Source organism: Argiope bruennichi, chromosome 7 (genome assembly GCF_947563725.1).
Source record: "Argiope bruennichi chromosome 7, qqArgBrue1.1, whole genome shotgun sequence".
NCBI classification, from domain to species: domain Eukaryota; kingdom Metazoa; phylum Arthropoda; class Arachnida; order Araneae; family Araneidae; genus Argiope; species Argiope bruennichi.
In genome coordinates, this window is record NC_079157.1 from 69,615,867 (window position 1) to 69,641,716 (window position 25,850).

At 26.8% G+C, this 25,850-nt stretch overlaps 2 protein-coding genes across 8 annotated transcripts in view; one reads left to right on the forward strand and one right to left on the reverse strand.

Moving 5' to 3' along the window:
* Window positions 1-6,576: 6,576 nt before the first annotated feature.
* Window positions 6,577-21,629, reverse strand: LOC129975225 (serine/threonine-protein phosphatase PP1-beta catalytic subunit). Its single transcript, XM_056088255.1, has 8 exons — window positions 21,405-21,629; window positions 19,203-19,334; window positions 11,805-12,035; window positions 11,051-11,155; window positions 10,494-10,565; window positions 10,258-10,409; window positions 8,538-8,672; window positions 6,577-7,822 (listed from the first exon to the last, which is right to left on the reverse strand). The coding sequence occupies exons 1-8, from the start codon at window positions 21,454-21,456 to the stop codon at window positions 7,724-7,726; spliced, it is 978 nt and encodes a 325-aa protein (XP_055944230.1). The 5' UTR covers window positions 21,457-21,629; the 3' UTR covers window positions 6,577-7,723.
* Window positions 21,630-22,734: 1,105 nt separating this feature from the next.
* Window positions 22,735-25,850, forward strand: part of LOC129975224 (MAP/microtubule affinity-regulating kinase 3-like) — a 32,886-nt gene continuing 29,770 nt past the window's right edge. For 2 of the 7 annotated variants that reach the window (XM_056088251.1, XM_056088250.1), the window contains exons 1-2: window positions 22,853-22,869; window positions 23,839-23,887. The gene's annotated coding sequence lies outside the window, so the exon portion shown is untranslated. Of the gene's footprint in view, window positions 22,870-23,838; window positions 23,888-25,850 lie in introns of those variants that run through there. The other 5 variants (XM_056088253.1, XM_056088252.1, XM_056088254.1 and 2 more) reach the window with 4 other exon arrangements.

A 25,850-nucleotide genomic window follows, 5' to 3' on the forward strand; every position in this document is an offset into this window, starting at 1 on the left:
TTCATTTCATCAGAAATTCTTTTACGTTGGGCGCAAATGTGGTGGCGGGAAACTTTTCTTGTGATGGTCGGGACGACGTCACTTTCGTTTCCTCACAAATTCTTTTGTTGTGACATTCGTTGGGCGCCAATGTGGTGGAATGTAGATAATTATGATCCATGCAGGAAGCAACAGGGCGAATGTTTTTTGGAACATTTCTTTTAATAATCACATTCACACACTAAACAAACACAAAGACAAGACATTCACGCGCGCGGCTTCACAGTTCAGCGTCACATCTCATTCTAATTACAATCGCAATGCCCTATGGGATGGCCTAATCAGGCATCGCCATCTAGTATCTAAAAGAGAAGATAAGAGTAATGCTACAATACTACAACTGCTACAATAATATATTTATTAAGCTATATGCAAAATTTTAAACAAATCATTTGATAAACTTTTAAATTGGAAGATTTTGGATTTGTATCTCTTTTTAACCAAATAAGCGCACTTTTACCAATTTTTAAAAAATATTTTCCTCTTAACTGGTATATTTTGGTTTTATTTATGTTTTTTCTATCATTTTTATGCAAATATTCAAAAATTATTTTCGAACGTTTTTGAAAAAAATCATTTCTAAGGTAGTCACATCCTTAAACTCGCAAACCATACCATTGCAATTACTTTTTTTTCAAAAAAATATTGGAATAATTTTTTTCAAATATTTTGTTGTAACGAAAGGTAAATTCTTATTGCTTTATCGAATCTTCCATCGAATGATTGAAGGCCTCCAAAAATGAAAGTGAAGAAAAAAATATTTATAATGTTCCAATTTATTACTCTTTTCAAAAGATACCAAAAATAAATTAAGACCAATAAAATTCCTTTTTTACTCTTTCGTATACAAAGTATTCAAAAAGAAAAAAATGCAATCGCCCTCCCCTTCAAAAAAAAAAAAAAAAAAAAAAAAAAAAAAATGCAACCCGAGATTTTGTCCAAACATTTTGATTGCTTGTGAAAAAGATAACACAAAAAGTTTTGAGTTAGAATTTCTTAAGAGCAAATTTCTATCAAATTTTGAACAAATCCATTTCTATGAAGTTTCTCCCCCCCCCCTATCTTTTCTGTTTATCCGAGTAAAAATGAACAGAATAACTTCAAAAGGCACAACGCTACATCAAGAAAATTTGGCACATAGTTTTGGCATCTAAAGTATACAGACATATGACAATATTGAACCAAATCCGTCAAAGAATTCACCATCTATCATGCACGTAAATACTATAGCAGAAAAACGCAACTTAGATAAATGAAATTTGATTAATAATCTTGTCCTTAAAATTGTAGGTCTGTTACATATTTTAAACGCAAATGGCAGACCAAAAAATTCCGAAAATACTCGCAGTTTTTTTTTAACTATATAAGGACTCTGAAAATAAAAATCTGTGTACTCTTGGCCTTCAAAACCTTGTTCAAGGTTCCTACTTTTTATACCGGTGGGAGAGGTGATAATACTTATCTTAGGAATCATGCAATGAAATGAGAATTTTTAGTTGGTTTCATATGTGTTGCAGAGTGTATTGTCATTTTTTTTCCCAAATATCAGCGTGATGATCTATTTTTGGCTTTTTATGCACTAGATATTCATAAATTAGAAAAACTACGATTGTACCTCATTTTTTTTTAAGTTTTGAAAGAAAATTTCTCAGTTGAAATTACTTTTTCAATAAATTGCTGACGCGAGTGTAATTTTTCTAATGGTGCACAACTGATAAGAGAATGCAAGTATAAGAAGAAATAAATCATTGCAAGCTTTACCTTTCACAAAAGAAATACGACATTATGATTTCCAAGTGTGACTGTCAGTAACTTATTTAAAAAAAAAAAAAAAAAAACCAGTTGGAATACTTAATGAAGTTCCAATAAATTTTGCATCGGTAAAAAATTGTTTTGGCAGTGAACAAGTGGAAAAAAGAAACATGTTCTATATTGTACTTTCATCAGAAAAGCTAAAAAGACGCTATTCTCACGGTATTTGCCCTTTTTATCCGTTATTTGAAGACCATATATTAACAAAAAAAAAAAAAAAAAAACTGTGGAGAGTTTCGAAAATTATTTTTTATTCTTCTTTCTCGTGAATATTCATCTGTTGAAAGAGAATTCAGCAGTAATAAAAATATTGAAGTTGGAAATTTAAATGAAAAATATTGTGTTTCATAACATGTAGTCTATGGCCACATATAGCAGATTGGCAGAATCCACTTAAATATTATTAATAAAATTACGAATTTTAGAAACCCAGACCATTTAAAATATCGCCTATTTTTGTGGAAATAGATGGCAAAAGAAACAGCATTCAAAGGCGTGAAGTTAGAATCTGATTTCCTGATCTCTTTCCGGAAATTTCTCCTACAAAAGGAAATTGTTGAAAGTGAATATAAAGCTAATGCACTTAATCGGCAAATCAGAAACTTTTCACTGTTTACAAAATAATATGAGTAGGGAAATGTTGTTCGTGAAAAAATTGAAACAAACCAGTTTAGAAAAATCTCTAAAAGGAAACGATCTTCTACTTACATATTTACTAAAATTAATGATTTTTATATTCAAGATTTGTTTCCTTGTTCTTTTTTCCAAACAATTGGAATGTTAATATTTTTTTTTTAATTATACTACAACTGTAGTGAAATTAATTTAAGATATGCGATGAAAGTTTTTTTCGAACAAAACTTGCATCAAAAAAACATTTTAAATAACTGTTTCAATGTTGGTAACAAATATTCGGTTATTTCTGCTATTTTTCTATGTTTATATTAGTATAAAATTGAACATTAACTTAATACCCAGCTTAATTTATTTAACTCGGAATTCTATAAAGGGAGGGGACCTACTTAATGGTTGGTTCTTATTTTTTCAAATAAAACTAGTCTATGAATACTGACCAATTTTCATTCGTTCAGCTTGTTGCACCTTGAGTTAATCGTGTCTACAGACTAAACAAACAGCATAATTTAATTTTTTCAACCTTTTTTTTTTTTTTTTTTTGGAAACTTGGAAAGTGTAAACAGGACAATAAATTGAAATCCAATTTTGAAAACCACAATTACTCAACTTTGTTTAGAAAAAGAAAAGAAACGCAAATTTACTACACTAACATAAGGTTTTTAATTTAAAACTGGTTCGAAGGGATTAATGGTTGGTAAAATATTCAACTGAATGTAATTTATTCTTAACAGCTTCTACAGCAAAATATTTTTAAATTTCAAATTTTGATAGATATATAATTCAAATTATTTTAAGCCTTATATTGTTTCTGTTCATTTTACAATGCTTTTATTTTCTGTCAGCTCCCTTAAAATTCGTAAAAAAAATGATACACCCAGTTGTTTCTAGCCTTTTATCAATGTAATCTAATTTTAAATTTGAAACAATGCAAAATTTGGCCTTTTTCTTTATGCACATAGTATTCTCAATAACAAATTTAAATCTGTTACATATTTACTTAAATTTGAAAAGAAACTATCACTTGCTTTCCTTAAATTTCACTATTTTCATGTTTCAATACTTTTTGGGTTAATATAGATATTCGAACTGTAAAGCAAAAGAGAAAATTATATGTAATTTTAAAAATCATTTCTATCAATGACTTTAATGTTCTTCCAAAATTCTTATGTTTTCAACATTGTTCTTACTCAAAAGTTTAATATTCGTTCAGAATTCTTACATATTTATATTCTTAACGGAAAATATGGTTAAAATATTTTTATTCATTAATTTATTGAATGCAGAAAAAAAATTTAGATGGCAAAATTTCAAGTAAAAATAATGCTAAATACTATTAAATTTTCAAGAGTTTAATCATTCCATATAGCATCTGTGATGACAGGTTCTTGTGTTGAAGTACAGGCTATCCATAAAAGAAATCCGCGGTTTTAAAATTTCATATCGAATTAACTGTATCAATTTAGTCAGATCAGTTAATTTTGAAGAAATCAGTGGTTCATCAAATTTTATTCACATCAGTTTCGGTTTGTTTTTTCAACACTAGATAGCGTCGTGCGTCATTGACCTTGAAGTAAGTAGCAGATGCTCATTTCACACTGCTGCAGTGTGATGGCCGCGCCACAACAAAAGGCTCAGTGTGTTCTGGCTTATCGAGATTGGATCTGCTACCACTACAGCAAAACTTTCGCCGCGCGAGTATATTGGTAATGCGACTACGGACAAACCCGAATGGCTTTGCCATTGACGAATGTCAATGGCTACGTGTTTAAAGAAACAGGAAGTATATTAAAACAAAAGTCATCTGGTAAGCTAAGAGTGTCTGAAAAGAATGTCAATAGAATCTGTACTTCGTGTCAACGAAGTCTGAAAAAATCGTTGAGACGACGCAGTCTTCATATGGGCATACCCAAATCAACTGTTCATAAAGTGGTTAAAAAGCGACTCCGCCTAATTGTACACGAAATCAAACTAAAAAACAAAAACAAGAGACTCGAGTTTACTAAGCTAGACTTAATAGATATGTACTAATAACGATTTTTTAAAAATGTATTTCTACTGATGAGGCCACCTTTTATGCAAGCGGTATTGTGAACCGACACAATTGTAGAATTTGGAATTCGCAGCTGCCTCATGAGTTCGTGGAACATAATCGAAATTGGTTTTGTGCGGCTTTATGCATAACCAAGTTAAAGGTCCCTTCATTTTTGCAAAAAATTCCATATATGATGATATCGATTGCGAAATATTAGAGGAGTATGTTTTCCCTCAGTTAGTTGATATTGAGGCGAAGAACTCTGTCTACTTAAAGCAAGATGGAGAACCACCTCAAATTAGTTTGCATACTCGATTCGGCAACAAGTGAATTGGAAGAGTAGGGGCCTATTTCTTGGCCTCCGAGAAGAAATAGGCCCCCTATTTCTTCTTGGCCTCCAGAAGAAATAGGATCAGACTCTAATAGACCTTTTCTTCTTTGGATATATCAAGAATGTTATTTATGCTGAGAAAATCAAGGATATAAAACCATCTCAGGCAAAGGATAATCACTTGTGTGACAAGCATCACTCTAGACATATTGGCCAGGACATGGGAAGAGGCTGAATATTATTTAGATGCTCGGCATGCCACAAACAGGATACATGCTGAAAACTGCTAAATAGAAAAAGTTTTGATAAATTAACTTTTAAGTACAAATATATAACAATAACCTAATTTTATGAATGAATTTTTAAAAAAAATTGCATCAAAACTCCCGAGTTCTTTTATGGACATCTTGTATTTTTTCACTGTCATTTGGCTGCTTACAAATTCGTTGCCTCGATTTAAATGTATAAAAGAATAGATAATTTAAAAACTTCTTTTTAAACTCATCTGATCCCTTGATCAGTAAACATAGTTTTATACAATGCTTCAAACAAAGGATAAATTGTGAATCATAATAAAGATTTAAATATGGTGTTCGTGAAAGAAATTCCTATGAAGAAACATGGCAATGCACCTACATTATATATAAAAGCAATTTCTAGTAAGCAACAATAAGAAGAGGAACTGATAAAATTGACTTTCAACCAATTCCTCAAAAACTTAAATTTAAAACAATTTATTACCTTAAATTGTTAAAATTTTCCATTTCATAAAAGATTTTACTATGATACTTTGATAACATATAATTCAGTTCAGATTTAGCAAATTCAAAAATAATTTAAACATTTAAATTTTAAAAATTTCAATTGAAAACTAATGTATTATCATATTGTCTTGTTTACTTATTCTGTTAACATTCTATAGAGTTCTCTAGAAAGTAGAGTACGTCATAAATAGATACACTAGTATTTTTTTTATTCATTGGCTTCATTTAGTTCATAGTTGAAATTTTGGGCATAGTTGATATTTTATTTTTACTTTAAAAAGAATGAATTTTAAATTTGGTGTAATAAGAAGCAACTTTTATTTTTTAATGATGAAAATTCTTATAAAATAGGATATAAGTTAAATACTTCAAATAGTGCAAAAAACTGAAGTATATCAATATTTATAATTGTAGAGTATTATATATAATTTCAAACTGATGAATATTTTACTTTAAAATGACCAAAGAAACCAAGCAATCTCTTAATTCCAGGATAAATTTTATTTTTTCTCATGAAAATAAGCAATAATCTGAAATTAGATAACTACCAAAATTAATTAAAATAAAGAACTTATAATATATGCAATACAAATATTTTGATTTGCATATAAATCAATTTATAAATAAATAACGTAGCAAAAATAATTCAATTAATTAATTCTTAATGCCTAAAATAAAGAAAGATAAATATTTAAACAACATGAAGCATTTATTTAAATGCTACATTTGATTTACAAATTTTATAGAACAAAATGGTTCTAAAGAAATACATATGGACAACACATTTTAAATAGTAACAATTAAAATGCTAAATTAAATATATTTAAGAAGTAATGAGATTTTTATTTTTCATAGGATAAATTACTGAATATGATACTTAAAATCGCTGATGCTGTAATTTTAAAGAAAGTAAAAATTAAAACACAGAATATTTTATGAGAAAGAAAATACAAACTATGACATCTTTTCACAAATTTTATTTATTTTCTGTTTCTACATTGATAAACATCAAGGAAAAAATCTATGTTTCTCAAATAAATGAAAATGATTCTTTTTACTTTTTTTCAAGTCCGCAAAGTACAGCGAAGGATACACAGAATGAGAAAAACCCATCATAAAGTAACACATGCCTATTAAGAACTGTGAATGACATCCTCCAGTACTAACGGGAAACTGATAAAACAGAACAATAAGCTTTTACGTAATGTACATGGCCGGAATCCTCAGTGCAGAGGTACAGATTTCCCCCCCTTTCTAGTTCCAAAAGCTTTGGGAATTACCAGCTTCCAAAGTACTTCATTTCTTTCAGCATTTTTTTTTAGATGGGAAGAACTAAGCAAATTATAGTTAATAAGGAAAGAAAAATGAAATAAAAAATATACAGTAGATTAATATGCTCACAAATGATATTTTTTAAAATGCAAATGAATAAAATTTACAGAATGATATAAACAACCTGGGAAAAAAAATCACACTGCTCCTAAATTTCTACGAAAACATAAAACAAATGAATCTGGTTACTTTAAATAAACCAAAAAGAGAGAAAGGGAGGAAGAAAAAAAAAGCATTTCAGTTAAAAAAATGCACATTTAAAAGTCCGATTCAAAATCGTGATTATACTCAAGCTCATGAATATATAATACTCCATTTTTCGTAACATCTTTAAAAAGAGAAAAATCTAGATAAATTGGCGTGATCAAGTAAAATAATCATCTGCTAAATTAGAATGCCAAATGCATAAAATGCTGAAATCTTTTCAAAAATAACAGAAAATCTGTTTGCAGTACACAAAACTGATGATATTTGCCATGCAATAAAATTGAGAAATACTGTAAGATAACTAAAATCAGGTTCCCCCTAATGTATCACCCAATTAGAAACAGGAAAGAAAAAAAGTGTTACACTCTTCTAACAAAAAAGTTAATTAGACCCTCAAAATACTTCTTAAAACAGGTACACTTTGCATTGTCATAATTGCAAGAAGGAATTGGTGCACTGTTGCAGTTAGTTGCATTAAAGCATGGTAAAGAGCTTGAAGGAGATGTCACAAATTATAGAAATATCTGAAGTAATGTATATGGGGGGTAGTTCACTGTACATAGGAAGCAGCTATTTCTTTTTCACAGGTCCGCGAGGAGGTGTTACTGGTCGACCTGAATTTAGACCTCCATACTGATATTTGGCTTTTTTCTCAGAAGGCTTCAATATCTGGAAAAAATGAAAACAGGTATTTCTCTTTTTTTTATATAATAAATAAATTTAAAATCAATTTTCAATTGTGCTCTTTTTTCATGAAAAGTAAAATTGTCCGATCTATTTCTTTGAACTCTTTAAAAAAAAAAAAAAAAAAAAAAAAAAAAAAAAAAAAAAAAGTTGTTTTAAAATATTTTCCTTACTTGTATCAATTTTCATAAACAATATTTGATGATAGTACTTTTAAAAGTACTTTAAGAATATTTTTTGTTTCTTTTATCTGGAGTGAAGTACTTTTCTCTCTTAAAAATTAGGAAATGTTTAATGTATTTAATAAAACAAATTCTGTATTTTCATATTAATTATAGCCAATTGCAAATGTTAAATTTATGTATCAGTTTTTTTAAATTTAAAATCTTGTCACATGATAATTTTAATTAACAATAGATTTCCCCCCAAAAAAACATGTCTGAAAATACTAAATCATGATTTTCTGAGATATAACATTTTTCTTAAAAAATTGATTTACCTAAAAATGTTAAGCCATTTTTAGTCACAGATTTCAACTGAAATCGTAATTTTGAAAGATCATACTGATTATGCAAAAATTCAATTACCGAGGACAAAAATGAGTAATTTTCTTCAATTTATTTCAATAGCAAGCTTTTACCATTAAATACATTAGAGAAATAAACACACATTCCGATTTCTAAAAGCTAAAATTATTTACCTGAAATGAACACATTAGTGTTTCATCAACTGACATCATTCCGCCGGCATTGTCAAATTCTCCACAGTAATTAGGAGCTGAGAATAAGGTTACCAACTGTCTTTTAGCAAAAAATTCATATCCATCCTCAACCACCTAAAATTATAATAAAAAAAATTTTAGATTTGAATTTCAATACTATCTTATTCTTTATAATTACTAGGGTCTTTCTCCCCATAAATTTGTTATAAACCAACAGAAAAGTATGACTTAATAACAACAACAATTATATTGCCAAATGGCTTCTTAGATTCATCTAGATACTTTCATGCAGAAGTAACTTATTTTAAGCAGATAACATATAATTTTAAGCATTACAGGTAAATTGTATTTTTCAATGCACTGCTGAATTGATGCATTTAGAAGAACTCTTACTAAATATTTTCAAGTGAATGCACACAAAGAGAAATGATTTTTAAAAATTTTATCTTAATTTATGTATTTGTTACAAAAATGTTTATCTGTAGTGCTGTCGTTTTAGTATAATACAAGTATTTGCATATGTTAATCTATATGCATAATTTGTCATCATGACAGAATTCTACATGGTTGTGAATGAATAACTATTAGAGCTGACAGTTTTTATGAGGCTCTGTTGGATGCTTTCGTAGGCAATGCAGTGAATGCTTCTGGCAAAGATGTGGGTGAAAGTGGTGCAATGTCCAAGATTATGGCTGCACACAGAAATATTGTAAAAAAATGTGTTTTTTTTTTTTTTTTTTTTTTAATAGAGGTAAATGAGCACTACATACTATTATGATGAAAGAAATCTATGGTAGCAAATATGACTGCTGTACTGATTATGCTAGAAAACCTTATTATCATCAAAAAATAAGAAGGGAACTAAATCCACATGCAAGAAATTTAGCAACAAATTGCCATTCTAAGATTAAATGTCCAGAACAATGCTACAAACAGAAAAAGGTTAATAAATCACTGAAGAAATGCCCATCAAATGAGCTGAACTTTACAATGTTAAGAATATCAGCTAAATCTATATCTGGAAACTGCCATCTGTGGTTTACGATTCAGAATGTTTGTTACTAAAAATTAAATATGTCTGGATTCAATCATGAAATGGGCAATCACATCATGACATTCTACTGGACATATTATTACTCTGCAAGGTCACATCACTGTAAAAAAATATAATAATCATTTTGTAAGCCATGTCTATCCCTGGTATCCATTCTTGTGTGAAATGGAATTTTATCGAGAAGATAAAGTTCCAACTCGCAAAGCTTGGTTTTCTGAACATCAAAATGAAGTTTCATACCTATTACAGTAATTACAATCATTAATCTCAATATTATTATGGACATATGGTCAATGTTAGAGGAAGCTGTACATTTTCATCATAATTAATAGAAACGAATACTATTTTACAAGAAGAATGGCTCAATATACAATAAAAGACTTTTAATTTACCTAAGGAGAGGGTAGGAAGTTCTTATAGTGTTATGCTATACAATATTAGTAAGTTTATACACTTTTTTAAAAGGTATTTCAATATTTTTGATGAGTCTCTACATATATAAATGCATTGGTAAAATTTTAATTTCATTAACTGACTATACTCTAGTTCTAAATCCAATAAAAAAAAAAAACCTGTAACTTGTATATATAAACAATAATAAAACTATGCAATCTATACATTAAATAATAAAACTGTAATAATAACCTGATGGGCTCTACAAATCAGATCTAAGTCATGACGATTAAGAAACTTGCTGACTACATCTGCTCCAAATGTGAAAGACACACCACGATCATTCTCACCCCAACCTTGAACATCTTTGTCTGGATCAGACCATAAGAGATCACACAGCAAGCCTTCATAAAAAAAAAATAAAAAAAAAACTAAAGTAATAAGAATTTGAATAATACAAACACCTTAACAGTTGAATAATACATTACCTGTGTCAGGAACATCAGTAGGTCTCATGATTCTTCTTATTTGCTCCATAGATTGCAAATCTGGGGAAAGACCTATGAAGATAATTCAATTTTGATTACTATGTTTTCTTAAAAAGTAATTTAACCACCAGTTTTTAATTCAGATAACAAGGATAGGTTAAATCAATAAATCCAATTACATACACATTGAAATGTTTAAAATATTAAAAATACTCAATATAGATCAAAATAATTGAGCAATAAATTTAAAATTTATATTCAAGGTGCATCAGGAAATTCTTACATAGAGCAATCATTATAAAAACATTCATTACTATAAAAGGAAATCAAATTTGAACAATATGTTCATTAAGAAATAAGGACACTTGAAATAACATTTGTAACAGTTATTAACACTATTCATGAAAATTAAAATTTCATTTTGATCTAAACTGACCGACCCTATGTACATAATAATAATAATTTAAATAATAATACATAATAATTTAAATAAAGTAACATTTTCCATTATTAAAGAAAAGATCTAGAAATTAAAATAAAATTAGAAATAGTATTACCTCCATGGCAACAGAATATTTTTTCATCAATTATAGCAGCAATTGGTAGACAGTTAAAACAGTCTGTGAATGTTTTCCACAATTTAATATTATAACGTCTTTTACCTGAAAGAAATAATACAAAACATATATGATATACTAATAATGGTAGAAAAACAAAAATCATCAGTAGGAGGGTTCATTACTTAATTTTCTCCTGAACAATGTATGCATGTTTTATGATGATTTGTTTTATATTGAAGGCAACCAAAAATATATTTTAGAGCAATTTTTTCCCCCCTCCATTTTGAACAATTTGATCCAAAATTTCACCTACACTTACAACTGTGGTCAAAATAAATTACATACTTAAATTCATTACTCTAGCATTTTGCATTTCTGAGTTCTTGCATTAACATATTCAGCCCAACAAACAGTCATTAAATGACAAATTAAGTCCAAAATGCTATATATAGCGCAGTAATTTAAATGATAAAAGCATGTACCAAATTTAATCTAGTCAACTTCTTATGTTTTTGAACTAAAATGTCTACATGAACATACATAAACATGCAAAGATAACCGATTAAATTTTATTTTCCCAATTTATTGTGTTTTCAAACTAACCCATTCAAAAATTAATTATTTTTTTTAAATAAGTATTTCAGAGTCAGAAACGTCTTAAGTAGAAATATTTTTTCCAAATATTGAGGTTAAATGTTATTGGTTTAAATTATTCTCCAGAAAAATATTAACATAAAATATACAAACTTACATTCATCATAGAAACCATAAATTCGATTAATGCTAGCACATTCATGATTTCCTCGAAGAAGGAAGAAGTTTTCCGGATATTTAATTTTGTATGCTAAAAGGAGACAAATGGTTTCAAGAGATTGCTTTCCTCTATCTACATAATCTCCAAGGAAGAGATAATTAGCTTCTGGCGGAAATCCTCCATATTCAAACAAACGAAGAAGATCTGTGTACTGTCCGTGGATATCACCTAAAATAATAATAATAATAATAAAAAATGCTTTTACTGTAATTAAAAAAAAAACTTTAAAAATTTAAATCAGTTCATTTTTAATTGAAAGAATATTATTCAAAAAACAGAATTTAAAAACTGAAGCACTGGAAATTTACTCCCAGCTTAAATTAATTACACATTAAAATAAATCATATCCTATTTAAAAACTTTACAGCTCTTAAAAAAGAAGCTAGATGTGATCAAACTGCCTGAAGAACAGGGTGTCAACTAATTTCATCTTAAAAAATAAGAATGAGTACTTTTTAAACACTTTTAGACAAAAAAAAAAAAAAAAAAAAAAAAAAAAAACTAACCTAGTATACATTTTTTTAAATTATACAGCTATAAGTCCAATGAAATAAATTGTGTAGTAATTCACTGTCCAATTTTATATAAACATAAAATACTATTAAGAATCACTGAATATTTTTCACCAATATTGAAATAAGTTATTTAAAATGGTTTTAAGTTATTCAAAATTAAAAAGGAAAAAAAAAAAAAAAAAAGGATCATTATAATGCTTAATGAATCTTTTTTTGAATTGAACTATACCAACGGTATACGAGTTGGAACCTCAGTATTTATTTCACTCTGGATTCCTTTTCCGAATTCTTCATTTTTGTCAGTTTTCTTTCTTCATACATCTGACAAACAAACCTTATGACCATGTTTTCAGATTATTTTATTCAACACTTGTGGAGAGGAAGAAAAAAAAAAAAAAAAAAACTTTCTTTGCACTTGCCAAGAAAATTAAGCACTTTTTAAGAACCTTTTTGTAAAATTGAGCAGTTTTAAAGTACTTAAAAATGATTTTCAAACTGAATTCACTTTTTCATCTCAAGTTGATTTCACTTTCATTACACGCCTTGGCATTAAATAAATATCATCTCATAATTTTTCTTTTTTAATTTTGAAATCACTTTCATAGAATCTTGATTAGTTTTAATAAATATTTCATTATGATGTCTAAATATAATTTATAACATTTTAAACTTACTTCTGAAACCTCTTATTTTTACTAATTACACAAAAATGTCAGCAATAAATTTTAATTAAACCTAAGCCTCTACTGCTCTTTTTATAAGCATACATAAATAGTCATATTAACTTTTAGTTAAGTATGAATATCAAATTTATATTCATTAATATACAACATTCAAAAAAGAATAATTTCCAAAGCTCAACAACAAAAGCAAACAATTACCTACCATCAAAAGAAAAAAAAAAAATCATGATAAAACATATTAACTGAATAAAACTTAAGATAAATCGAATTAGCCACATTTCAGTAATACAGAGATATGAAAATAACAGTATAAAGTTAAAATGTGTTCTGAGCTTGGGGATGGACAATTCACGACGTATTAAAAAAAATTTAAGTATTAAGTTTATAACCGTAGTTATTAAAAATATAATTTTAGTCACATGTTTTAAGCACTTTTATGAGATCTATCTATGTGCATCTCTCTCTATATAAATATAAAATGTTCTTTTTGGTAAATAAACAGAAGAGCAATACGTTTTAAATCTCAGCATTACTCTTTCTTCCAAAATTTGACAACTAACCTCAGCAACTTTAAAAAGCTCTGTTTAAACTGTGTCCACAAACCACAGTAGGCATCTACTCAACATAGATGCCAAAAGCAGAAGAGTTCACAAGAAAGTATTTAGAATTTACAAAAATTTGAAAAGGGGATTTTACCAAAATATGGCTAAACAAGTGTTTATTATAAGACATGATTTGTATGAGATACTGCAGCTTAAAGCAGGACAGCTAAAGTTATAGAAATTGGATTCAGAAAAATATGGGAAAGCCAAAAGCTAATGAAATTCAAAATTTCTTTTTACAGTGACAAAATTTATTAAAATCATCATAATGAAGTTTTAGCAACTGTATCTTCCTTCTGGTTGATAAGAATTAGTTTGCTGAACTAAGAACAAGTTTTATTAGAAACTATTGGTTTCAAATAAAAAGCATTCATAGAAAACCACAAAGCTTTGTAAGAGGAGGTTGGGGGGATTTTTAATAAAGATGATATTGGTAAATAAAAAAAATTAAATCAAAAGACAATGCTGTAAAGAAGGAAAAAAGGGGAAAGAAGGAAAATTAAAATTAATATAAAAATGAAATGATAAGGATGAGAGAAAAGAAATCCAAGGAAATTTTTGACATCTTTAAAAAGGTTCCTTCATCACTTTCAAAAGAAAATATAGTACAGAAGAAAAATAATCACAGAAGAGAAAAAGAAAGAAGAGTCCACCTCAGAAGACTCTTCTCATAATCGAATTTTTGATTTCATGATGCAATAGAAAAATATAATGCTGGATTAACAAAAGAAAACAGTAACCAAGAAGTTAAATATTTTACCCATGGTATCTGTAGACATAAATAAGATTTGTAGAAATAGGAAACTTTTCAATTTTAATCAAATATCTTTTAAAAAAAAGCTTTAGTAAAAAGCTGTGGATTTCATATAAATAATAATAATTGCAATCCATTTACAGAAGTGCTAAATAATAATGAAAAACACAAAACTGAAGTAAAAAGATTTTAACATAAACATTCTGCATTTATACTTTCTCATTGATAAAGTAAAGTAACTGTAAAAAAAAAATAATATTCAAATTTGAGATTTTGAAGAATTTCTATATTTCAGGCTTCCCTAAAAAACATTTTTGGTATTATGTCTGTCTGTCTGTGGTCATGAAAAATCAAAAAGGCTTTGAGCTTGATCAATGAAATTTGGTACACAGATTTATGATCAAATTTGTTGACTCCAATCTATTCACTGAAAGCCTTTCTATCTGTCTACTTGAGTACAAATACCTACAAAATGTAAAGAGTTGGACAGATAAAATTTGGTACACATTTAAAATGTAGTTCCTTATCAAATTTTGAACAAAATCTATTAAAGGATTGTCTACTGGTTTGTACTCTGTCTGCATGTAAATGTACTAACTTAAATTAATGAAATTCAGTATGTGATCTTGTAAATTATAACTGTAGCTCAGTGTGAAAGTTTAGTTTCAATAAGTAAGAAAAAAAAGCTGACAAAAATATACATATCTTCACAAACAGATTCAATAAAAATGTTCAGATTCATACTAAAGATCAATATCGACAACTATTGTTTGCCAAAATCATGCAAAGCATTAATGGCGTAATCCAAGATCCACAATTTTATGCAGAGAGAAAGGGATAGTATAAAAGAAGTTCCATAGAGACCACTTCTCCAATTATATCATTTCTTAATGTTCTTCCAATTTGGTTTGAACCTATGCCAGATCACAGAATGCCACAGTTAAAATATTAGAGAAATTATACTGAAGCAACTGTTTGATTCAGAATTTTTGAACAAAGCTTTCTGAAATATAGTGGCATGGAAGAGCTTCCATTATTTATATATTCTAAAGAAACACAAGGAAAACTGTGCAAGGGTTAGGGATTTCATTATAGAATAAGTTCAATAATGAAATGATTAGATTGATTGTCATTAAAGAAAAATAAAAATATAATATACTTTTGCCTAAAAAAACTCAAAAACGATACACCAGAAAAATAACCTACCCTTAAGAAAATCATTGAATAGAAAAATTGAAATCAGATCTGGAGACAAAGAATGGGATCAGGAACAATTTTAGTTCCAGCTTTTTTTGTCATAGGGTGGGGGGTAACTACAATCACTTCATCGGATATACGCTTTAAATGTGAACTCTATCTGTCCTAAGACATCCCATCCTGAAGACTATATCAAGATTATATGTGTCTTGAAGATTATATCAAAGATCTTCATACATTATTAGAAGTCATTCATGAGTTTGTATGAGGTAGGACCAATATAGCAGTGGAAATGATAATAAGAATGGAGATGACAGTGCTTTCACTGAATAAGAACATGATTGTCGGTATTTTGACTTTGACAAAACTGCTGAATACCACAAGTCAAATTGTGAAGGAGTGTTTTGAATTTTTCACACAGATCTACGAGAGAACTAGTCTGTTGAAATCTGAATAATTTTTTTAAGTTATAGGTATCTATAAATAACAAACATAAATTCATCTGCAATGCCTTAATTTAAAAAATTATTAGTAGCTTTATAGTAATAATATGAGTGTATACACTGATTTTAAGTAAAAATAAGCAAAAACCATTACTTTTTGAAATTTTAGTTCTCTATTAATTACAGACGAATTTAACCATCAAACTATATTATATATATATATATATTACTTTTTTGCATATAAATAAACATTTTTTTATTCATTTTAAAAATATAAGAATGCATAACCAGCCATATTTAACAAAATAATTGAGATTTGACTAAAACAAAAAATATTATTTCTTTTGATGTAGCAAAAATGACTTAATTTTATATATTTTGGCAAATGCAACAATTATTAAAAGCTAAAATACTTACATTAATAAGGAATAAAGAATTAATGTTCCTGTTATTCTGCTACACTAGTTATCAGTGAAAAATCAAGCATTAGCTTAATTTTTTAAAATCAAATAACCTATCATCCTAAATTTATATTTTGATAGTGATTTATAATAGAATTAACTACTCATGGAATAAACTAGAATAGGCTAACTTAAATAGGCACTTCTTTAAAGAATTTTAATTATTGAAATATTAATAAAAAAAGATTTACATTAGTCCTGCATGGTACCCTATACCACAAGAAAGAGCAATTATAAATGTTCTAATATGATATTTCCCATAGCTTTATAGCTCAATTTAATTAGAAAAACTCCTAAAGCAATTGAAAAATATATCATTGACTGTTTTTTAACAAATTTTTGAAAATTTACATAGCTACATTTCACACATGAGTAGATATATCTGAATAAAAATTGGTATTTTCCCAAGTATACATAATTAATTAGTATATCCATGTCAAATTTTATGAAAAATTCAAATTGTCAGGTTTACAGAATGTTTTGTATTTATAAGGAATGATTTGATCTAAGCAAGAACATTTACCACAATTAATTAATTCACAAGTTTATGTCAAATTTAAGAAAATAAAGCAGTAAACAACATCTTGAAAAACTGCTTGCACAAAATGACATTATCAAAAATTTTAAAATTTATCTTTCCATTTTACTGATCTATATACCACATATACAAGTTTAATCTCATTAACTAAAAAAGAATAACTTCTTGGGAAAAAATAGAGAAGTGGAGGACACTCATTTATTTTTACTGTTCTGGGTTTATTTGGCAATTTTCTAACCATGCCAAACTTCCTTATTCATAATGCAACTATCTTGCCATTATATTTCAAACATGGAGGACAAAAAATAAATACCTTTTTTACCAGTTTATATTGTTGTTTAAACTTAATTCAAATACTAAAGAGCTAGTTTTTAAAAACATTCATTTACAATTCATGTTTATGGATTTTTTATTTAATTGTATTAAAATGTTTGATTTAAGAATCAACATAATTTGATTTTAATCCAGAAATAATTGTATTTGAATTTTATATTGAATAAATGAAAGAAAATTTTTTGACGCCACTTATTCCATTATAACCAAAATACTCGACTTTTTTTTTCTCTTTTTTTTTTGAAATCTGATATACAGAATATCTGCAATATGGCTATGACAGCCTTTTGTAAGAAAGAATAATTAAAAGAAGCAAGTGATATCTCAAGCATCTCGTGCTGATACTTGAATAAATTTCTTTTTAAAAAAATTCATTAAAAAAACTGCAGCTGTACAAGGTTTTTAGCAAAGAATATGCATAATTTTGAGTGACATGATTGAGTTAAAACAAATTTTGCATGTATTACTAGACATATTTAACTTTATAAACTAAAATAGCAATGGTAACTTAGCAATCTTTCTATAGCTCATAGAATAGATAAATTCTGAATGCATCTCCAATACAATGCCAAATAGTAGAATAAGCAAACATGACTATTTGATACTGAAAATGCTTAGAATGGTTGTAATGGAAGGGTACCCAAATTTATATTGATTTGCTTATCCATAATGTTTACTTTTTGGTACTTATTAATAAATGGCGAAGGATTGGCCAAATTTTTAACTTTAACATCAATAATTTTGATTTCTTTTAATATAAACAGATTATGGTTTTCTTTTTACAAGTTAAAAGCACACTCACAGGGTTGCAATATTAATTTGGCTTTTTCACTATTAATTATTATCTAATTTACTACACATTGATGCAGCTTATTCTGGTCAATCAAAAATGCAAATATTTTTATTACTGTTTTTGAATTATATATATATATATATATATATATATATATATATATATATATATATATATATATATATATAAATTTAAAAAGATTTTCATTTAAGAGTTGGTTAAGAACATTTTCCAATAATCATTTAATCAAATATCTTCAAGAAATATTTACTTTTATACATATCAGCATATGAAAAATTAAAAGTTAGCCTAACACTAGATCCCAGAATTATATGCAAATTTCATCACAAGAATATTAACCCACAATCACTGCATTGAAAAATACTACATTTTACATCTTCCATTTTCAATCATCTCGATAAACTGAAAAACATTGAAAATATGGCAATTAAAAAAGGAATTGTTAATAATAAAGTTAATTAAGAAAAAGTGTTAATGATTCTCATATTTTCCCAAAATGAGGTTATATATAAATAATCTTGTAGCATATATTACAAACAAAATGATGAAAAAATATTTTCCAAAAATTTGACTAATTCTTCCACTATTCTCAAACTTCTAATTAATATTTTTATTTTATTTATTTATTTTTAATATTTTACAGGGATTTAAGTTATATCAATGTCAACAAGAATAAGTCAGTGTTCTCTTTCACACATAAGTATTTTCTTTTTCAATTTTAAGAAATTAAGATTTTTTTTTTTTAGCTTTACTTTTTGTAACAACTTTAATCTATTGCCAACTACAAAGACAATTGATTATATATGTTGCAGAAAATAAAGCAAAATACTCATTTTAAAGTTATTCCCCTGACTGGTCACCATGGATTAAAACAATTAAGTATTTTCTTTTTTCATAAAAATATTTCATGCATTTTATAAAGACAAAAATGCTGAATTTGCTTAGCTTTGAAAATTTATTTTTGTAGTAAAAAGATTTAAATACATTACACATACCACATATTTTTAAAGGTGCTTCCAGTTCCAAGAGTATGGGCTGACTCAGAAATATTTCTCTGGATTTCAGACATAATCCACGAACCTCTGCTTCCGTGAGTTGAACGGTTTTCCCAGGCCTACATCCACGAACTAAAACACACACACACAGATATATAACAAAATTCCAAAAATAAATCTAGCACATGAAGACAGAAAATTTTTACTAAGACACGAACTTAAATTTGTTACACTACATTTTTAAAAATAAAATCATTATAAACAATGTTTCCATATTTTATTCTTTGCATGAAGTTGTATTTCACAGCTGATAATTATAGATTTCAACTATCAACATATAATAACCAAAATTATTATTTAATCTACATATTAGAAGATCTGCCAGTGAAGATCTTCTAATACCACACATTGTTATCTTACTAACAATATTTTGAGATTGTCACAAATTAATTAAAAGTTGTAATAACATTTTTGCACATTGGCAGAATTTTTCAGAAATAAAAAAAAATAACTATACACTTTAGATAAAAATATATAATAATATTAAAATTTTTATTTCCTTCTAATGGAATCTTGTACATTCATAATGTTAATGAAAACTCAAATCGAATCTAACCACTAAAATGAATTTGAAACAAATAGTGATTCACTAACAGAAAAAGTGCAATATCAACAATGTCAAATACAAATATTGCTGAAAGAAAATATTATCAATAATCTTTAAAAGGAGAGAGAATATTATTAATGAATGGACCTAAGCTTGTTACTTCAGCTATAATCCGGTATAAAAATAAAAAGTAAAAATGCGAAGTGTAAGATCCTTTAACTTATTTCTATTTATCCTTAGCTGTATTCTCGCACATGAATAAAAACAAAAGCAAAACAGATTTTGCCAACGGACAAAACAGATATTCATATTTTTCAATCAGCAAATACATTTTGGAAATTCCATTCCGTACTACAGAAGCCACTGGACAATTATATATAGTGACTTTGCTTGAGTAAAAAGAATAAAATTGCTTAAGAAAGCTAAATTACAACAAAAAGTATACAAAAAATAATTAAATCTTTAGACAAAATTTGCTCTTTTGATGCATAAATTTCAAATATACCAAGATCTTTAAAAAAAATCTATCAAGGTGCTGTTTAAAGTCCTAAGTTATAAACCAAATTAAGTCATCAACAAAACAATCAAAGTTTAGAAAAAAAAAGAAATTGCTTTGTATAACAATGTCAATGAAACTAATCATTATGAATTTGTTGAAAATAACTCAAAAGTAATATACTTATTTTTAATAGAAAGCTTTTAGGTACCTATTTATTCTTTTTTAATCAAAAAACATTCTAATTAAATGAAATTCATGTATTATGACTAGATAATACACATTTTTTTATATGTGCTACATCCTACAACACATTTGAACTCTGCCCTTTATATATCATACAGTTTAATAACTTACCCACATCTATTTTTATTAAGTAGCATGTATCCTAAAAATTCCCAGTTCCTTTAATATTAATGTACATCGTTTAAGTTTTTTTTAAATAATAATTTTTTTAAATAAGGATTTTAAAGTATGTATTCTTAAAATTACAAAATGTTAGGTTATTAAAAAAATTCTTCACAAAGGTAAAAAAGACCATCTGTCATAAAAATAAAGGAAAATGCTGCGAATTCCGCCTTAACTGATGTACAGTAAAATGATCGGCAAATGCAACACCTGTTTCCTCCAATTTGCGTTTCAAGAGTTAAAATTTAAATAAATATTAAGTTCATAGATTTGCACTTAAATGTCAAAATAAAGTGATTTCATAAAATTGTCAGTTTAATATAATTCGGATAACACAGGCTTATTTGAGATAAGCAAACAAAGATTCGATTACACTAAGGTGCAAATGTCAATTTGTTTCAAAATTACGCAATACTTGATCTTATATAAATCATTCAACAGTTATACAAAATATATGAAATAACATTTTTTATTCCTTTTAATGCTATCAAATATTGATTTCATCAAAAATATATCTTCTTCATAAAAACAAAACTACAATAACCAAATGTTTATCAAAACAATCTTGACAGAAAAATCCATAGTCATAAATTTTTCTTTCGTAAACAAACAAAAATAAGCGCCGAAATCAATATTTGGTTTTTTTATACTTTCTACATAAAATAATTAAATACTTTAAGCAAAGCCATACCTTCCAATAACCTTGAAATAATACTATCGACGTTCAACTCATTCTCCGCCATTTTCAGTTGATGACGATAAGTGACGGGAAAGCTAATGCCAACAACAACTGAAAACAAACATTCAGTTTCCTTTTCCAGATGATCATAATGCTAGTTGCGGCCTTCAAAAAATCCAATAAAAATGATTGGAAATAATTAATTCAAAACTTTCCATAACTATTTATTTCAAATCTTATGTCTCTATTAACGATCATAATATTTTTTTCATTTACTTAATTATTTGTCTAAATAGTTGATGAAAATCTAGACATATTTGGCAAGGTTTAATAAAGGTGACCTCTCATGGAAGAAAAAAAAGAAAAAAATTGGTTTTTGAATTATTTCAGGACTTATTTAAAAATCATATAAAATATTCAATAAAATTAATATTCTTCAATTATTGATTTAGTTCTGTTTTTAATTCAACAAATACCGTTTATCTGACGAAATTTAGATGTACTAAATATATCTAAATTTCGTAATCTAATTATCTTTTATTTTTAGATGTGAAAATTACACATAATTCTTATAAACTTAATTTTGAATATTCTAAGAAAGTGAAAGATAAGAAAAAAAATTCAATCCATGCATTTTAATTGTTTTCGAATATGTTTCAAATATCGAATGCGAATTTTCGAATAATAACAGTATCTGCTTTTCAAACGCTAAGTACTCAGCCTATTATTCTTGGTTGGGGTTTCGTAATCAAAATTTTACACAGATTTCTTTCTATATAATTTCTTGTGAGAGTAAAAATGTCATTATCTTCCTTTATTGAAGCTTTCTCTTGGAAAAGAATTTTGAGCAACCATGCTTTCATTTAAAAAAAATAAATTATCAATTTTGTTTTTATATTATCACACATGTATTATAAGTTCCTTAGTAAAATAAATATTGAAACTTTCTTGATACCTATGTATAAATATAGCTTAATCATTTACCAAGTTGATTTCTGAGAATAAAATAAAAACGAAACTGAAACTTCCGATTAAGACTTTTAATTTTTCTAGCAACGCTTCTTAAAAAAAGAATATTTCTGATTTATTCAGAAGTTAATTAACTTATTCCAATGTTAACTTTAATATTCTTAGATTCATTACTCGTTTTTGGTGTTGTAATTTCGAACTTTATGGAATAATTTGGTGCTCAGAGTAGAAATAAAATAAATGAAAACTGGAAATTCAGTTACAAATATTTTAAAATTTATTTTTAAAAGGCATAAACGATTATTCTGTTTAACATAGTTTCATGACCCTCTCCGTCCTACACGTCAATGACGTAATTTGTGTGACTCATCATCGCAACGATGGCTCTTCCAGCGGACGCTGCCAGCGAGTTGAGGTTCCTAGGGGTGTTGTGCTTGCTAGCCCTGAACGTAGATCTTTGTATCTTTTGCCAGTAGCCTGATTCCGTGTTATCCGGACCGCCATATTGGTACGTAGCTATTTGTGTTTTTCTTTTAATCGGACTGTAAAAAAGTACTGATTCAGCACAATTATTTCATTTTATTGTTTGTTGATCAATTTTAAAAGTTAAGGATGATGTTCAGTTTAAAGTAACGATAGTTAGTTATTGATTCCGGTTAGTTTTTACCATTTATTGCATGTCCTCTTCTTTTTTCGTTCGTAAGCCTAAATACTAAAAAACTTTAATTGATCAGAATTTCGAGGCGTTGTTTTCGTAATATGCCAATATTAACTTTATGAGGTTGTTTATGAATTAAAATGAGTAAAAATGTTGAATGATTACCTTCAGACATTGAAGTAAACTTGGTGTCATAGTTTAAACTGTCAGCTGTTTTGCAGAGTGCATTTTTTGGGAAAGTTCATTCAACGTAACAATTTGTTCTGTTTGATTATATATTACTAAAATATGAAGTAATAATTGGTTTCTCACGCTTTCGGAAGTCCAGATTACTGTTTTTTTCATCATGATTATGTGGATTGAATGGAATGTCAATGATGTGTGTTAAATGCCAGGAGACCTTTAAAATTTTATTGAAATCTTGATGTTTCTTTCTATATTACTTATTTTAATTTATTTAATTAATAATATAAAATTTCGTTCTTGTATATTCTTTGATGATTATCGGGCTTGTTTGAAATGTATTTATATGCATTTTACTAATGATATTCGAAAACTAAATGCACTTAAATGATTAATTAATTTTTTATGGTGATTATAATCATGCAGTATTAAATCTGTTTTTATATGCTGTATACTATCTTTTGATTCAAATTGCAAACATTTATACTTTATTGGTTAAGAATAAATATTTTCATCAGACCTTTACTTAGTGTTAATTAGAGATAAAATATTTAATACTTTTTTTTATTTCATTTTATGTCTGTACATCCTTTTATTAGGCTCTTGATGGCTAGTATTATATTTCTTTAATTTCAGCCCTTCTTAATTATTTGGATTGGATTGCAATCTTAGTGAAAAATTCTTTGTAATGCACTTAAGTATATTTTCAGTATTTTAGTATTACTCTCCAAATGTTTGTCATGAAATGCTTTTGTAGATACATTACACATAATCACTTTAAATTTTTAGAAAAAGAATTAAATAGTATTCGATTTTAGCAATTTTTCAGTAATAAATTATATTATTGGTTAATATTTTTCAAAAATATTTGGCTTATTTATTGTTCCTTTTTATTTAAAGTATTTATGAATTGTACTTTTTTATTCTTAAGTAGAGGATTATTGTAGATTTTTTTTTTGGAACATTATAAATATTGGCTCTATGTTCTTATCTCCTTAATTAATGATTTTTAAATTTTAAATAATTTACTGTGGTTTATTTAACAAATAAGGAATTATTGTTTCTTTTTAATGCTATTGGTGAGTAACGTTTATTTAAAACTTCAACTGTAGGATTTGCAGTGTCAAAGTTTTAAAGGATTATCTTACTATATTTTAATAGTTTGTATTATAATTATTTTTCAAAACTTCAGTTATTTTAAAATCTTCATTTTTTTTTTTTTTTTTTTTTTTTTTTTACATGGGAATAATTTTGTGTTTAAAATTTCAAAATAGTTATGATCTATTTTAAGTATAATTTATCTCTTGTATTATTTTAAAAGAAATGGGAATATTTCTAGCTCTATTCATTTTAGAAAAAATTTTCTTTGAAAATAATTTTTTTAAATTCATAAATTTAAATAGAATTCTTTCATAATAAGTGTTGTAATAAATTTCATATTTTTCATAATGTACTTGATGCATAATGTACACAAGGCATATGAATATTTTAGTGATGGAATAAGAAATGTACTAGAAAAAGAGTGTATTAACAGAATAATTCCACAGAAAACTACTGACTACTAGTTGTATTAGTTAAAAAGTTTTTTAAATTTCTGGATCCAAAAACAATTATTACTATTAAATTATGTCTTTAAATTGATTTTATTTCTAAAATTTTGAAATGTTTGCATATTTATAGTGTTTACAGAATTAATGTAATTAGTATCAATTAAGCTTTCCAGTAAACTTGACGCAACTTCATCATCAATAAACAATGCAAGTTGTATTTATATGTTATTTTCAAAAAAATACTCCATGAAATTATAACAGTTTGTTTTAAATATGATTCTTTTACTTCTAAATATCAATTATAGGTATTAAAATAAATTTGGTTTGAGTATGTCAGTTGCTTTTTAATATCTTGTAACTGTTATCAGAATTGTTTAACTGTACTAGGTAATATGCCTTGTTTAAATCTTACGTTGCCAACTTGAATTTTCACTGATTATATGTTTAATGATTTTTACATTACATCTTTAATTAGTTTTTGGTTAATTTTAAGATTGAATCATTTTATAATTTTTTTCCCTTAAAAGACATAGTATGTTTAATAGTTTTGTTACTAATTGTTCATTATTACAAAAAGAGTGAAAATTATTTTTTGAAAATTTAATATAAAAAAAATAAGATATGGTAAAGTGCATTGGGCTTTAAATTTGAAATTTTTTTTAATTGTCTATTACGTTAAATCACTAATAAGCTATTCAAGTGTAGAATCGCTAAGTTCCCAGATAAAATATTTTAACATTAAGCATCTTTGTGTTACATTGATTTGTAGTGTTTACAAAACTTTTAGTTATCAAGAGTTCCATCACCAGCTTTATCTTTCTCTGTCATTCTACATCAGTACTCGATCTCAGTGAAAAGTAATCATATTATTCTTCAGTTGTGTTGGTCTTTTCTCTTAATTTTTTTACAAAGAGTTCTGGCCAAAGTATAATTATTTTATTAAAATCGATTAATTTGAAAGTAGTTTTAAATTGATCAAACATTACTGATAGAAAATTTATTGAAATGTTTTGTCTCTGATTAAACTTTAATCTTGTGTAAATGTGCATTAGTTTTCTGATTGAAAGATCAGTTTTCCATTTATAAATTTTGACTGAA

What these genes read in the sequence shown, in the direction of transcription:
- LOC129975225 (XM_056088255.1), bottom strand. Translation starts at nt 21,456, where the DNA reads ATGGCGGAGAATGAGTTGAACGTCGATAGTATTATTTCAAGGTTATTG. An exon ending in TATTTCAAGGTTATTGGAAG is followed by an intron (nt 19,335 to 21,404) that starts GTATGGCTTTGC and finishes TGTGTGTTTTAG; the next exon opens with TTCGTGGATGTAGGCCTGGG. An exon ending in TTATGGTTTCTATGATGAAT is followed by an intron (nt 11,156 to 11,804) that starts GTAAGTTTGTAT and finishes TATTTCTTTCAG; the next exon opens with GTAAAAGACGTTATAATATT.